The following is a 16,956-nucleotide window of genomic DNA, read 5'->3' on the forward strand; positions in this document are numbered from 1 at the left end:
AGACAGGGCTGGCCGGGTTTGTTTTTAAAGAGACTGATTTGAGCATTGTTTTAACCTTGTTGTATTTAATGAAGACTTTTTTCTACTGGATTTTAACCTCCACTTCACTTCTGTTTACAGCAATCGGTTCGTAGCATGCATTGTTGCAATGTTACTTTTCTTGGTTGTTTATTAAATTACGGATTTTTCAAATGTTTATGTTTTTCCCTGTGCTTAAAACTCATTAAAAAAGTGTTTTTAGTGAGCAGTTCATAAGGCTATAGCATAATTTCTTGCAATGTTACTTTTCTCTGTTCAAGGTTTTCTCAGTGTTATTCAACGTTTTTACATTTAGTTTACCATTACACTGTGCATTCTATGGTATAATTAACTATATTTGTGCTTAAAAATCTTTAAAAAAAAATATATTTACATACAGTTCGTACAGTCTGGAACGGATTAATTGTATTTACATACAATCCTATGGGGGAAATTACTTTGGGTCATGACCAAATCGGGTTACGACCAGAGTTTCGGAATGGATTACGGTCGTGACCCAAGGTTCCACTGTAATTGTAAATGCCAGCATTCTTTCCATGTCTGTGTGAGTTTCTCCAGGTGCTCCAGTTTCCTGCCACTGTACACAGACATGCAGGTTAGGGGAATTAGTGATGTTAAATTGGCCCATGTGTGCTTTGGTATTCCCTGTCCAGTGTTTGTTCCTGCTTTGTACTCAATGCTATCTGGAATAGACTTCAGCCCCCCCAAGACCAAACCTTATCTAGATTAAGTGACCCGACATGTAAATCCCAAATAGAACATACCAGAGTATATATAGATCACAATACTTAATTGAAATCTATTCTTAATGCATTGATTTTGAAATGTCACCATTACTGTGGCCTTAATAAATTCAATACATTTTGATAGCCATCAACATGTTGCTACACTTGTGTTTTCCGTTGTACCTAACTGTTTATAGTGCATGGGGTGGTGAAAATTAGGGTGGGTTTTTAGAAAGAAAACCCTTTGGCTGTAACCTCTTCAGCTGTGGATTTTAGTGAGTCGCCCCCAGGCATATATTCTCATGAGAATCACATCAGGTCCTGTGAGACTACACAGATACTGCCTGACTACCCAGGATTTTACCCAATGGTGCAAGAATAGGTTTTAGCCCCCCACAAAAGTTAAGCCACAGATTAGGCAGGTTTAGAAAAGGAAGGATATTTACATGGATTTGTGTAAAAATATAAAGATTGCATTGGTGTTGTAGGGCTTGTGGAGATTTATTGTATGCTGTTGTTATTTGTAAATCCTTGAAAACAATCTGAGTCTGTTTTCTGAAAAATTATTAATGAGAATAAACAGATCTGAGCAGAAATAATGTACCTGAGCTAGTTCACTGCTGTCCAAGTGTCCATCTCCATTGACATCAAAGTATTTGAACATCTCCTGCACTAAATGCCTCCTGTGAGCCATCCCGTTTTCTCGGGCACCACCTTGCTGTGATGAATGCTTAGACTGGAGGTCCAAGAGCATATTTTTCAGCCTGTTGTACTCGGCCATGGTGCATGTGTCACCTGCAATGACAAAACAGACACTGTCACTCACATCTTCTAAATTCTAATATAATGTTTACATATTTCCACAGTACATAGTCATTAAATGTTAATGGAGATTACTTGTTGTCCCAGAATCAAGAATCGACCAAGAAAAAAAAAGTTTCGTAGAAGTGAGGACATGAAATTACAGTAACACACAATAAAATAGTGGGAGAGCTGTCTGGTACTTGTCCGCAGTAAAGCGCAGTATCATTTCAGCTGGCTTTTACACGTTCCAGAAGGACTAATTTTAGCCATTTCATCGCCTTCAGCAGTTCCTGTCAGGCCTGTATGTTGTTTTTCTACTCAGAAGACACAGAGAGTCACATCTAAGGTCACTGAATTACAATTCATTTGGTAAAGGTAAGAGGATTGCAGTCATGGACAAGCCATTTTTCAGTTATCTAGCTGACTGTGAATAACAGCTATTTGTGTTCTTGTCATAAACAAAAACGTTCAAAAATGTGTAAGTGTCACTGATGTAATTTAGTGCTGCAGAAGGTAGGGATGCATTTTTAGAAAGTGCTAATGAAACTTTGAACAGTATTGAGACATTATGACTAAAAATTTGTCAGCTATGAGTTGGCATGGAAATGACGAAGGCAGCAAGAAAAGGCTGAAATCTGCAGACAACAGAGGATTTGTAAGTGTTAAGGGCTACTTTCACTCAGTTTTTGTAATTTTCCACCATTTGAATGATTTTTTTTTACATTTTATGTCTTCTACAACTGTTTCATAGATATTTTCATAGTTGGAGCACAAGCTTACTCAGGGTCACTCATAATGAGTTATAGGCAGGGATTGAACTGGCAACTTTGGGGTTTACTGACAAGTGTTACAATTGATGGAGCTTATACCAGCGCTTGACCCGACACATACAAACGCCAAAGGCACACTGATCAAAGCACATGTGTTTATTTTACAGTTCACACAGCACAATGCACCATAAACAAGTCACAGTCCCTTTTTCTTCTTTATTCTTTTCCTTTTCTCTTCTCTTCTGCTGCCTCTTCTCCTCTCCTCTCCTGCAAACTCCTTCCTCTGCCTCCTGACTCCGGCTCCCTGAATGGAGTGAGGCGGGCCCTTTTATCCTGCAGCACTTCCTGGTGTGGCAGAAGTGCTGCATGGGCAAACGGAAGCACTCTGGGTGTACCTGGTTCCTGTTCCGGCAGCACTTCCTGGTGTGATGGAAGTGCTGCAGTCCATGGCCCCAGAATCATCCAGGCGCTCCCTGGTGGTGGCCACGGACCCCCACAGGGTTGAGCTTCCAAGCTTCTTGGCCCCCATGCAATCCAGGAGGGCTGCCCTCTTGCATCCCAGGGAAGGAATTGCCCCTCTCCTGGACCTTTGCTTCTCTAGGCGTCCCGGTGGGGCAAGGTCCCTGGTCGTCTGTCACACCAGTTACTTGGCCATTGCAACATCGCTGCCTATTGTAAATGCATTTCATATTATTTTGACCTTTGCAGTCAGTGTTGTCTTGCATTCATGAAGCCACTAGTTTTGATGGACTCATCTATGACCATGCCGTTGCTGGGCAAATGTGTGAGCCTGTAAACATGCAATGTCTTCAAAAAGGCACACTCAGTTATATGCTGCTTTACCTGAATAGCATATTCGAGAGTAAATAAAATGCATTATTATTATTATTATTAAAGCTGAATAAAAATCATACTTAAAAAAAAAAAAAAAAAAAAAAAAACTTGAAGAATACTCTTATAGTCAAAACCCTAGAATCCTCTGGTTCTGATGTAAGGCATTCAAGTCATTCTAGAATAAGGAATGCCAGCCTGTCTTCTCACTCATTTTGTCAATACAGATGTGAGCAACACAGGAGCACCACAAGGAACACTCATGTCTCCTTTTCTCTTCACTCTTTACATATTCAATTACAAAGTCAAGTCATGTCACTTGCAGAAATTCTCAGATGATTCTGCACTTATGGAGTGTACTGATAAAGGGGATAAGATAGAGGAGAGGAGTCAGGTGGAGAAGTTTGTTTCTTGGTGCAAAGAGAATTGGCTGCAACTTAACATCAGCAAAACCATGAAACTGGTTATTGACTTTTGCCACAGCAAACAATCCATGTATCCAGTCACTATTCAAGGAGTGGATGTAGAGGTGGTCCACTCCTACAAGTACTTGGGGTTCCACATCAACGACAGGTTGGACTGGTCTCAGAACACAGACGAGCTATATAGAAAAAGGGCAGAGCAGGCTCTTCTTCCTTAGCAGACTGCCTTTCATTAATGTGGGAAGTGACATCCTTCACAGCTTCTACAACTCTGTGGATGTCCAGAGTGAGTTTCTATGCTTTCTATGCTGTGGTGTGCTGGGCTGGTAACAAGCTAATTAAAAGGACAGGCTCAATTACAAGACATACTCTGGACCCCCTGGTAATAGCAAATGAAAGAATTAAAGCAAAACTGAGTGCCATTATGAACAATGCTGCACATCCTCTCTTTGACATGTTAACTCTGAGGACTTTCAGCCAATTCATTACTCAGCAGAAATGTGTGAAGAAACACGACTGGGGCTCCTTTATGCCAACAGCAATACCAGTGTGACTGGGGCTGACAAGTCAAACGTTTTTCTTTCTTTTAAATTATTGTTTTCCTTGTTAGCCATTCTCTGTGTTCTTACCATAGTGTGTGTGTATACTCTCTGTCTGTCTGTCTGTCTGTCTGTCTGTCTGTCTGTCTGTCTGTCTGTCTGTCTGTCTGTCTGTCTGTCTGTCTGTCGATCTTCTCTTTCAAGCTAAATTTCCCCCAGGGCAAAAATAAAGTTTGTTGGTTTGTTTGAACAAAGGAATGAATGAATGAACAATCATGCATTAATTAAGTGTTGGTCAAAATAATCCTATTCTATGTCATAGTGTACTACCCCTTTAAATTGATTGTATCCAGGTCATGGTTATAGAAATTCACAGCCTGTCCTGGAATCAGCACTTGGTTAGTGTCCATTCTGTTGCAGTGTAATTATATGCTCAGAGATTTATCTATCCTGTCAATTCAGACTGTTTTGAGCAAACACCTGGTTCCTTTATATGAACCACCCTGCTAGACTGTGACATGAACAGAACCAGGTAGATGAACTGCTTACTCATTCACGCTTTCATCACTACCCGTCTGGACTATTGTAATGCTTTGTTTTATGGCCTCCTGACTAAATATATCAATAGATTACAATATGTTCAGAATTCTGCTGCTCGTTTACTTACACACACTAAAAAATCTGCTCACATCACTCCTGTCCTCTATGATTTACATTGGTTACCAGTTTTTTCAAGAATCAAATATAAAATTATTCATCTCACCTTTAAAACCCTTCATGGTTTAGCCCCTCATTATCTGTCAGAGCTGCTGCTTCCTTACACTCCTGCCCGTTCATTACTATCATCGGACGCTAAGCTACTCACTGAACCTAAATACAGGTTAGTAACTATGGGTGGCAGAGGTTTCAGTGTGATAGCCCCTAAAATTTGGAATTCTCTCCCTCTCTATTATTAATTTCAAACTTCTGTTAAAAACATCTTTTCAATGAGTATTATTCTTTTTCATGTATGTAATTTCTACTGTCTTGTTAATATGTGTATTGAATTGTAAAGTGTCCTTGAGTGTATGAAAGGCACTACATAAATAAAACTTATTATTATTATTATTACTATTGTTATTATTATTAGTTTAAACTGGCTTTGATTAACTAGGAGACATTTTCATTTTGTGCCAAAATGCAAGTATTATGTTTAGTGGTCATTTTGCGTAGTTTACTTCTCTTGCATTTGACTCAGATATTTTTGATAACACTCATACAGTCACTGTATATAGTACAAGAATTTTCAAAATTCATTGAAAAAACTTGCTCAGGCAGTACATCAACTAAAATTGGAGCAACACGATTAAACAAATATGAATATAAATTGAAGAATTGCTTACTAACCTTAACCCTAACCTGAATATGGAGAGGGATGTCTGACTGAAGGCATGATGCCAAGACTTTGGGGCAAGTGTTTAGTGCTCAACACTGGACTAAGAAAAATGATATCAATGTTTAAGTGTATTAAAAGGAGCGGGCCTTTACTACTGAAGGTCACATTTCTGGAGAAAGGCAGAGCTGTAATTTATTGCTCAACTTTATATTCAAACTCTCTCACTTACTGTACATCCCTCAAAAAATGCAGCAGCTTCTTCAGATTTGTTGTATAAATGTTGCTCTGATCCTGCAATTTATTCTCATTTTCCTTTTAGTCAATACATTTTGGGCATTACTGTTCAAATACAAAAGCAAGAGATATTCTATTGTAAAGTGAGCACTGCCGTTGGTAATGCACTCAGACTCTTAAGCCTATGTTCTGCGAGAAAGGTCAGTGGTGACTCAGGATAAGCTGTTATGACACATCATTAATCGGCTACCCACAATTATCATCTATTTCTGAGAGGTCTTGTTTCTTCACTTTCACATACCATATCTCAGTTAAATATGGACTGTAATTAAAGGAGGACTTTTGTTAATTCTACCTCTTGCACCTCAACACTCCCCTTCACCCACTTTCAAGTCAAAGCAGATAATAAAATTGGAGAATTCAGTAAAATTGGCTGCAGGTGATCAGCAACTAATGGATACGAAGAAAGGCCAAGCCTTTGGAATATCTGGATGACTTCCTCTGGTAGGAGAGCACTGGTGCTACTCTGCCATTCGCTAGGTTCAGCTCTGGCATCCTCCATGATAACAGAATAGACGTATTGCAGTGGTGTCATCTATTTTAATGGCACATTATAGATACACAATATCTTGGCTATCGAGTGTGTGATGAAATCTCCCCATCTAATACTGCTGTTTTGAACCTTTTCATTTTGCAACCATGGGATTGCCTACTTTTGATGTTTGTGCATCAAAATGCATTCTGACACAGCCCTTCTCTAATACCTACAGTTTAGGAAGATTTCATGCAATCACAGTTCCTTCTCAGGAAGACATTCTTTAAAATCTATTTCTTATACCTTGGCCTAAGACATACCCACTGGAAACAATAGCCATATGTTGCTGGTCCCTAGCCTCCACTTCCATTTATAACTCCCTGGCAAATACAATTACTTTACATTCACCTGAGGATGCCACATTACATGAGGTGGATCAGCTGGACAGATGGTGTGCTATCTGCAACTTGTAGCTGAAAATTATGAAAACAGTGGAAATATGTTGTAGAAAATAGCTATTTCAATCCAGAAGAAAACTTGCTACAGTCACTGTGGAATGGGAACATCACTTCACATTGAAAAACTGAAAGAAATGTTTTTTTCTTGGTAAACATTTTCATCTATCTCAATTAGTAATGGCCATCTTGTAAGGACAATTAATAAAACGATCCTTAATTTTTTTCATAACTGGTCAGTTACTCCCTGAAGGCAAAAAACTGCCACAGGTTGCTCAACAGAGAGGATTGTGGATTTAATAATGAATTATACAAAGGACATACATGTCTTGATAAATAAGATCTTCCATAGAAGTGGACTGAAATTGTCGGCAGTATTACTAGGAGTGAGAAGGAGTTCTTTATGGACCAGACACATATACTTTGGACAAAGCAGGATTAATGTGCAGAGGTTTAGAAATCAGTAACCAAAGCAAAAGGACTTGTATTAAACAAAACAAAGTGAAAAACAAAGTCAAAAAACAGCTCTGAGAATAAATTGCCAGAGAGGCTTTGTTTATTTCCAAGGTTAACTGTAATGGGCACTAAAATTATGCTTAGGAATGAAGAGAAACGAACTCAGTTAAGAACTGCACAAAATGCATTTGTTTCTGAAACATTCTTTGTGAATGTTCTTTTACTGTTGTTTCACTTTGTTGCTGTGCATTTAGTGTTTTGTGATAATTGTCTGCACAATGTCTTTAATAAAGGAGGCAGCTTGCTGCAGTAAGAACATGTGTAAAAAGACTCTGAGGCATTGCAAGGCCAGAGTTTTTAGAAATGTGTTTTTACTGATAAGAACGGCTGTGTTTTCTTTGATAAGATTTATGGATTTACAAGTCGAGTCACTAAATTTTCCTCTTCCCCGAGTATAAGGTCTGCTTTTAAACGATTTCACAAGAGCACTTCACTAGGACTAGGAGTGCAAGGCACAATATGGACACAATTCTGAGGTGCCACTTCTGAATGCAAGGCAACAGTGTGGTGTGTGGAGACAACAAGGTGAAAACTGAAGGTCCAGGAAACAAGCCTGCAGGATGGAAGGACAGGAATTAGGTTTATAGGCCTCAGATCAAAGTTTAGAGATTATCTTCATGGAGAGAAACACATGGAAGCTGTATATAAAGTCAGAGAGGGAACTGACTAGCAATAGGGAGCTGACTAGAAGGCTGAGAGAGAAAGGGGAATTCAAATTTAGACTTTGTGTAACTACACAAAGAACAAAGCAACTATCAGGGTATATGGTATGAAATTGTGTTTGCTTTTGTTAAACGGCACTAGTTATTTGATCAAAACTTAAGTGTTATGATTTGGATTTTATTTATACGTTTATCTCCATCATTTTCAATGATCTGGTACTCATTTTGTTTTGTTATTTGACATATTTTGATTGTGAAGTTTATTTTTGATATTCCAATTTGTTTTAATTGTGTCTTTTATTTTGGTTCATTTTGACTGCCATTTTGTATTCTTACGATTGTTGCCATTTTGGGCTCTCATTCTTGGGGCATCGCTAGCAGCGTGTACCTGGAGGCTGTGACCCACGAGATGGGTTAAAAGGTCATTAAAGTGTTTCTTCACATATCCGAGCTACAGATACAAAGCCCTTTGCTAGAAGAACTTTCATTTAAAATAAGTCCTCCTGGTTTAGACTTTTACTTTTGAGTCGTTTGACCCTGATTTTTTTCTCTTATATTAGATGTGATGAGTTTTTGACCTATTTTCAGTTTAAGCACCTATGTCTTCCTTCTCTCTCAAATCTTTGTCAGTTTACTGACATGACATTAAACTTGTTCTCCTAGATTAATCAAGGGGAAAAAAAAAGCGTACAGTCCTAAGAAAAAAGCTACAGTGGCAGTCATACCTGGGTGGTCTCTGAGAGAAACTCAGCCGGGATGCCCTGAGGATGGAAGAATAGGGGGAGGCAGATACTTTTGTAGCAGTACCCCGGATTCCCGCAGGGCATCCTGGGACATGGCGTTTGCTTGCTCAGCCCTGTTGGGTGCCACCAGGGGGATCTGTAAAGGGACAGGGGGAGTCGTGTCTCATCTATAGCCCAGAAGTACTTCCAGGTCACAAGGATGGAAGCTCCAAAGTACTTCCGGGCTGAAGAAAAGACCAGTTCTCCATCTGACCCGGAAGTGCTAGCAAGTCACGTGGGCGGAAGGACAGAAGCACTTCTGGGTCAAGGACTATAAAAAGGACTACTGGAGACCCAGCAAGCGAGCCGGAGTCAGGAGGTGTAGGACAGAGCTTGCTGGGAGGTGTGGAGGAGAGAATTATTATTATTAACTTGCCCTCTACTCACTTTGCTTGCCCACCTCTCAACCCCCACTGCCGCTCACGTTGTGAAGTGGGGGGGGGGGGGGCTAAACACACACTAAGGTCAGATCAGCTGCAGGCTTGCCGCTAGCTGCTACAGAGCTGCGTGATCTGCATGTCACGCTGCGCGTCAATTATTTACAAGCCTGTTACAGCAGCTGTCTTTTTGTGTCATGGGACGTTAAAGTGTCTCCAAGAAATTGTTTGTAAGTAGGGCATGACGTGCAAGAAGTCTCACGGGACTTCAAAGTGTCTCTCTGAGATGATCACGTCTCAACCCAAAATTTTTTTATATAATAGATATTATTGAGAATATTGTGCTCATTTAATTGCCTGTTTATTGTGTCTGGGGTGCTTTGGAGGCAAGAAGAAACATTAAAATTCTTCTTAGTGCTTTTACCCTGTGTCCTGTTTGTCTGTTGGGTTTAAGGGGCAACAGCGAGCCCTGGTGTTTACACTAAAACTTACTCTTGGGTGCAGGTTTATTGCAGGTATAAACTGAATATCCCTAAATGTTGGTAATGTTGCAACATACCACCATGGGTCTACTAATCTCTGTATTTCATAAAGTAGGATTTATATTTTAAGTAGTGGTGGCCCTAAAGGCCTTTCCAACAATAAAACATTTGCTACTGAAAGAGTGAGGAGGGTCATTTGATTTTACAGTTTGATTAAAACAATATGTCTTAACATTGAAGCAAAGTTGAGACATGTAACTTCCTCTTAAGTAAGGTGGCTACCATGACACAAACAGGCACATTCACATAGGACACACTTCTAACATTATAGCTACCAAGTTCCTAAATGACAGATCAAAGATGTCATCAACACAAGATGCAAGAATGGCAAGAAATTAACACCCAGGATAACTGCTGGATGTTTCGCTGTTTTTATCCTTTTCAGACGTCTCCCTTACAGTGTCAGTGTGTGCTGGTTATACTCCTAAATCTCTAAAAATGAAATAAGTGGACTTCATAGTGTACCTTCATCTCTTGGCTTCTGAAACCTACATCAAAGTACATTAAGAAATTCCACACAGAGTGCTGTATTGCAAATATTGGAATTATGCCCATAAACAGTCCCTGTATTGCTTACCAGGGGAACAGCTAAAGAAAAACAGCCTGCCTGATATATATTGCTGTGTCATCCAGTTTCATTTGCTTAATACTTGCTGAGAAAATAAAGAGCAGTGAATTACAAAACAGAGATGGTGTAATTAAGCAATAAATGTATGGGATGTTATAGATTTCTGGTGGTTCAAGGTGCCATTCTCAGACATGTGCTGGTGACAGCATAATAAGCTGAGGGTCAATACAAACTGTAAAACACCTTTTAGACTGGGCTTTACAGATCCTGGTGATTTGCCCTCTGTTACACACTACGGTAATTCTTGACAATATAATCTTGTTTTATCCTGGGTATTCTCCTGTTCATTAGTGTCTGCCTACAACCTGGTTGAAAATTTAAATCCCAATCTAACTTTTACTAGATATCACAAGGCTGTTAAGTAAGGACCCCTAAGTCTCCCTATAAATGTGCAACAGCTTAGAATTAATAGAGTTTGTGTGGCCAGTGCTGTTTACTGTGATATACATTAGGGAAAATTACAAAATTTGAAGTGATATGTAATGCATTTTACTGTGTCAAAACAGATGCTTGAATTTAATAAGTGATAGTCTTAGGATGACCTCTGAACGTAATTTCCGCAGAAAGTCAAAATCTATTCAATACAAATGACAGACAGATAGATAGATAGATAGATAGATAGATAGATAGATAGATAGATAGATAGATAGATAGATAGATAGATAGAGTATGCTAAAAAAACATATACTGTATCAGAATTCAACTTGGATGTTATTGAAAACAACAAAAATGATGATCTGCAGGTTTTTCAGAATATTAAAAATTATGAATGAGTATTGGCAAAGCGACTGGACACTGAAAGGTTAAAGACATATTAACTCTTTGAGGGCTGAATATTTTTTTCCAAAAAAAAACATTTTCAGAAAAGCACACAAAGCAATGGTTTCACACCTGAATCAACATAAAAAGTCTTTTGTTGAAGGCTTTGGCCACCAGTTTGCCATCTCTTTGCACGATGGCTGGCAGAAAGGCATGGTAAGCTGGCTGCTATCGGTCGCATTCACAGTGCAACACAATCTGGTTTATACCTCTTATCATTGTAAGTGGAGGTCCTCTCAGGCGAATATTGCCATGGGCTTGCCAATTACATGAACGAGTTCAGCACCATGATTAGCTGGGGATAAATCAGCTGATGCTGGTACCTCATGTTCATTTTCGACTACTTGCATCAAAATCGGAATCTGACAAGTCAGAGTCCAATTCAGCGATAACATGCAAAACATTGTCCATGGAGTATTCTGCTTTTCGTATTTGCATTGATTTCTTACCAGATATCGAGCACAGGGAATCTCGGTCAAACCAACAAATCTAACTTTCCTTTTAGCAAAGAAAGTCAAATTAAAACATAACAGTGGATTTGGTCACCATTTACAGCTGATTACCACCCTCAACCCCTCCTCTTGACAAAAGTCGACATCCGCCCTGAAAGATTTAAACATACTGAAATGAGTTAAATGTGAAAGTACCAATAAAAGCAAACCTATATTTCTGTTCCTACCTAGTGGTGATGGATATCTCAAATGTGTGTATGTATGCAAAGGGGTTCATCTAGCACTTTAAAAATGTCTGTGGATCTTAATGTTCTTCATTCTGAATTAAGGAGAGAACTTAGGCTGGTCTGCGGTGGGCTGGCGCCCTGCCTGGGGTTTGTTTCCTGCCTTGTGCCCTGTGTTGGCTGGGATTGGCTCCAGCAGACCCCCGTGACCCTGTAGTTAGGATATAGCGGGTTGGATAATGGATGGATGGACTTAGGCTGGTCACTGTTTGTGTAGAGTTTGAATCTCTTCTCCTGTATTTTTGTGGTTCTTCCACAAAAATTTGGTTCATTTATCAATCCCAAGGGTGTGTGTTAGGTCATCTGGTATGTCTGAATTTATCCAGTTGTGAGGTGATATCAATGTATGTTTCAGTATGGCTTGTAATGGACTGGTGCCCTGTCCAGGGTCACTTTTTCTATTACAGCTGATTCTAATTCACACTTTGGTCCTTCCATACTGCATACCACTTAATCTAAATTTATTGTTTCTATGAGCTGGATCCTAACAAAGCAGCATTAACATTAAAGGAAGAGCCACCCCTCGATAGAAATAGTATTCTACGCCAGTGCATCACAAGGTATATTTGTTCACATTCCTATACTTATTCATATCAGGTCGATTTTGAGATGCTAGCTCACCAAACATCCCCAAAGTAAATTAAAGTATCTATCCCAAGAAAACACATATGAACACAAACAGAACATGCATTTTCAGAAGGATCATGCTACGAATTGAATTTCTTTCCTTCACACTGACAGGAGTTTTAACCAATGAGCTTCTACCCAGAGAACAAGTAAACAAACTGTAGAATTGCCTCAGTTCTGCACTGCTACTGGTGTAAAACAAGGGCAATGTTTCACTTGTAACTGAGCTGACATCTTACATTCGGTTAAATGTATTTTTATTTTCTGCTTCCCTATATCTGCCCTTTATTGTGTGCTGGTTGTAGAAGCAATGTTAGGTGGCACGCTCTTAAGGAGGCTCCCTGTGCTGTGTCATAGTGGGGTGGAACTCCTGTCATTATTCAAGGGTGGTATCACAATCCTCCATTGGTAAGGAGCTAGCAGGGGAAGACTGTAGTAGGGCCTTCTATTAATGGAAAGATGGAGCGCTGCTCCAAGGCTGGTCTTAAAAGACAGGCAGTTAAAGTTCAATGACTGGTATTTATGGGTGTTGAACCTTCAAAAGTCACTAGGAGGCACTATCCCTGGAATGAGAACAAGTTCAGAGTCAACTCCTAACCCAGATTGGCGTGTTACAGAGGTTTACAAGTGTGCCCTTGTTCCTAGATATAGAAACATGGATTTTGGAGGATGAAGGCCAGAGGCTGATACTTTTAGAAGTAAGACAGTGCACTGAAATGAGGCTTTTTTTCCAAATAAAAATGTAAGCAGATCAAACAGCCACTTCTGTTAAAGAGATTGAGACACCTGTAAATGAAGACCACAAAGTTCTGTGTTCTAAGTATTGTTTTGCTCCCTTTGATTCTTCCCATTTTAGAAGTGTATGTTTTCCTGATTCATTTTCTTATTTTTTGTTTTTGTTTAGTTTTGTGTTTGAATTAAATTTCTCCAATTTTAAATATTTCAAGTCTGTCCAGGTCCGTGTCAGACATCACAAGGTTACAGTGTGCTCCTGTATTGATACCAGGTTAATCCTTCCACACAGACAATGGTCGCCATGTCCAGGTTATTATAATATCCAACACTAAATGTTGCTTGAAGTTTTTCTCTTTTTTGTAAGGCTTAATAAAGTTTTTTTTTACTGTTTTTTTCTTCCCCTCAACATTTTGCAGAAGTATAACTAAAAAAAATTCAGGTCAGCGTGGGTGACTTTAACACTAGTAGGTGTTGCCTGCTAGCCACACTGCTGGGACTGAATCCACATTTGCCCAGGAAGTGTGGTGATAATTACACTCTTGATGGCAGCCTCAGATGTGGCACCTTGAGCAAATGACACCAGCACTTTATTACTTGTTCACAGGTTAGCCGGATAGCATTTTACATCTTTAGGGTAGGGTGAGGAAAGTGGCATTGGTGATGGTGTCATTTAATCACCCCAAATGTGAACTTCATTCTGCCTGCAAGCACACTTTTAATAAAGTCTTAGTAGGGTTAGATGTACTTTATAGGAACAATCAGAGATGATCTCATTCTCTTTCCAGAACAAACAAAAAAATCCTTGAAGCATTTGAATTCAGCATACTAGACACAACCAGCAAGCCCGCGATTCTCGAAAGAATCGCAAATCCAAGAATGGCAATCACTTTCTGTTCCCTCCAATACTTGGAGGGATGAAATATCATGGAGGGTGGGTGCGTCCTGGGAAAGTTCATTTAATGAAATAAACATATTTGTACTAAAGCAGTTTCTTTTTGGAGCTGTGACTCAGTTGTAGGCGCCTTCGTTAATTGTTTTTATCCATGCAGTCTCTTTTTTGTTTTTCTATGGCTGTGTCGTCAGCGAGAAGTCGGTTGCTGACGGCGGTGGATTCACATGCTGAAGTGACCATGGCGGCGGATCCGGGCATGGAGGGCTACATTACTAAACGAACGTGGTATATGTGGTGGTTTGGGTGGTTGCTTTCGGGCGGCTGTACAACCTGGCGTGCACGCTTTACCTCAGGTTTAGTTCACAGGTCATAGCCATGGTAAAGTTTTCATTTAATTAAATAAACATATTTGTACTAAAGCGGTTTCTTTGTGTGGGCGCCTTCGTTCATTGTTTTTATCCATACGGGCTTGTTTACAGGTCGTAGCCATACAGGTTCATGTTTGTATTGCTAATCGTTGAGCTCCTTCCATTTGGAGCCGTGACTCCTTTGCCTCTGCTGTGTCAGAAGCGCGTTGTGGGCGCGTTCGTTCATTGTGTTTATCCATACGGGCTCGTTTTGTATTTCCGTTAGTTAAGCTCTTTCATTGTGGAGCCGTGATGTCTTTGCATCTGGTGTTCCTGAAGCGCGTCATAGGAGCCTCCGTGTATTGTTTTTATCCTTGCGGTCTCGTCTTTGTTGTTCTGTAGCTGTGTCGTTAGGTAGAAGTCGTTTACTGTTAGGAAGCATACTCCAACTTACACACACTGACTGCTGGCACAGTGGATTAGAGCAGGTGTAGTTTACAGGTTGTGGTGTTTGGGCGCCACACACTGACTCTGGGAACTACGGGCTTAATTTTGTATTACAAATCATTAAGCTCACAGGTTGTGTTGTTCGGGCACCACCTACCGACTCTGGGAAGCCGCTGGGTTTGACTCTGGGGCACTGCGGCGCAGTGCGCATGCGCGCCGGTGCGTCTGCCGTCCTTGCATAAATTAAACTGTGGTTTAGCAAATATAGATAACCACACATCTGTTCTCCTGTTTACGGTGATGAGAAGAACAGTGAATTTTCAAGAACTGTCTTCTACAAAGACAGAAAAAATCTAACCTCTAGCAAAAAGCTTCAAGTGGTGTCTTAATCAATACATTCATTCTTATTTCAACACTGAAAAATATCCAAGGTCTTTCAAGGGGTTTGATTACCTGAAGCTGACACCCTTACATTTTACCATGCATTTGACAGACCCCTTTTCCCCAAGACTAAGATATTTTACGATCCTTGACATAAGTATGTTATGGAGCACAGGTAAGTTAAAAGACTTACACAGTGTTCACAGTGACTGTCATCCTAATGATCTAATACTCTAACCAATATACCTCACTGCCCGCCACACTGCATGACTACACCTTCCTTATTCTTTTGACCGCTGCCTCAGTAATGATGCATAGTATCAAATATCAATAGGAGGGGCCAAAGTCAAACTGCAGACAGAGGGAGTGGTTAGAGGCGGAACTCCAGACAATCCCAGCCTATCATTGTCGCAGCTAATTTCATCCATACATCTCCTTCAGTATTGCTCAATCCAGGCTTATCTTTTGTAGTTACCCCTCTAGTAAAACAATTTGGAAATCAAAACTCATCCATGTTCAGAGTTACAATCTCTGAATAGTTTTAAACAGACAATCACATGGCTATGCGTTAAATAGGTCAAAAAATAAAAGTGTGCAAAGCAACCATAGAAACAAATTATTACAATTTGTCAGTCGTGCCCCAATGGATGTATTGAACCACTAAAACTAATAAGTGAACCTACAACACTCATTTAGCAAATGTGTCTTGCCAGTGGCATAGCTAGTATGTGCTGCTTGGGGCAGGGCGGTGCTTCAATTTGCTGCCCTCCAACATATCTGAATATGTTAACCAATTTAAATAGAAAATTAAAATGACATATAGAGAACAATTAAGACAAATTTTGCATAGATTTATTCATATATAGAGAAACAGCAATAATTTTTTCACACATAATTATTTATAAGCATCAACTAGAGAAGAATATAGTACAGACGCACTGATAAGCCATGTTCTAATTATTAGTTTAATATATAATTACACTGCGAAAACCAGAACCAGTGTAGTGTACAAGTGATAGGTAGGGAACGCATTCGGATTGATAACGAAATGAAATTATAAATTGTAAATTTGTTGTTAATCTTCCTAGAAATTATCATCGGTGTAATGTTTATGTTAATTTTTGCTATTACCTTATGAATTTCAATTGCTCTGTCTGATGCTGTCACAGAAGGACAGTCTGAAAATTATTTCTGAAGCATTTGTGGATAAAAATCTGAGAATTTGACTTTTTTCATTCATGAGTGATATTTTTTTCCAAACCCTGCTGCTCACACACAAATTGTACTGAGCCTCTTGGCCAATAATGCTGCCCCCAAAAATGTGCCACCCAGGGAGGACCTCCCTCTGCTAGCTACGCCACTGTGTCTTATCTGCCCAACTGAAAAGGAAATGAACATGGCAAGGCAAATTAATATTACCATCTATCCATCCATGATCAAACTCACTCAATCAAAGCAGGAGAGGAGCTTATCTCAGCAATGCTGCACACAAAGAAGAAACCAACCCTGGACAGCTCGCCATAACCTCATAGGCCCCACTCACTCCCACACAATCAAACAAGTTACAGCTTCCAATTAATCGGCCTCTTGATGATTATGAGGTCATCTATTAATTTTAATTTGACTTTAGATATTGCACAGTTGGTTCTTTTCTATTCTGTTACTTTTTTGTATTTGTTTTGTTATTTCTTTTATTATTCCGTAAGAAGATAGCTAAATAAATAAGTAAAATTATT

General features: G+C 39.6%; 1 protein-coding gene across 2 annotated transcripts in view; it reads right to left on the bottom strand.

Annotated features, from left to right (window-relative positions):
• Positions 1-16,956, bottom strand: part of fstl4 (follistatin-like 4) — an 808,779-nt gene that overhangs the window by 263,156 nt on the left and 528,667 nt on the right. For both annotated transcript variants that reach the window (XM_051933466.1, XM_028812623.2), the window contains exon 5: positions 1,369-1,559. In XM_051933466.1, coding sequence (XP_051789426.1) covers positions 1,369-1,559 — 191 coding nt within the window. The remainder of the gene's footprint in view (positions 1-1,368; positions 1,560-16,956) is intronic.

The sequence above is a fragment of the Erpetoichthys calabaricus genome, chromosome 11 (genome assembly GCF_900747795.2).
Source record: "Erpetoichthys calabaricus chromosome 11, fErpCal1.3, whole genome shotgun sequence".
Classification (NCBI taxonomy): Eukaryota; Metazoa; Chordata; class Cladistia; order Polypteriformes; family Polypteridae; genus Erpetoichthys; species Erpetoichthys calabaricus.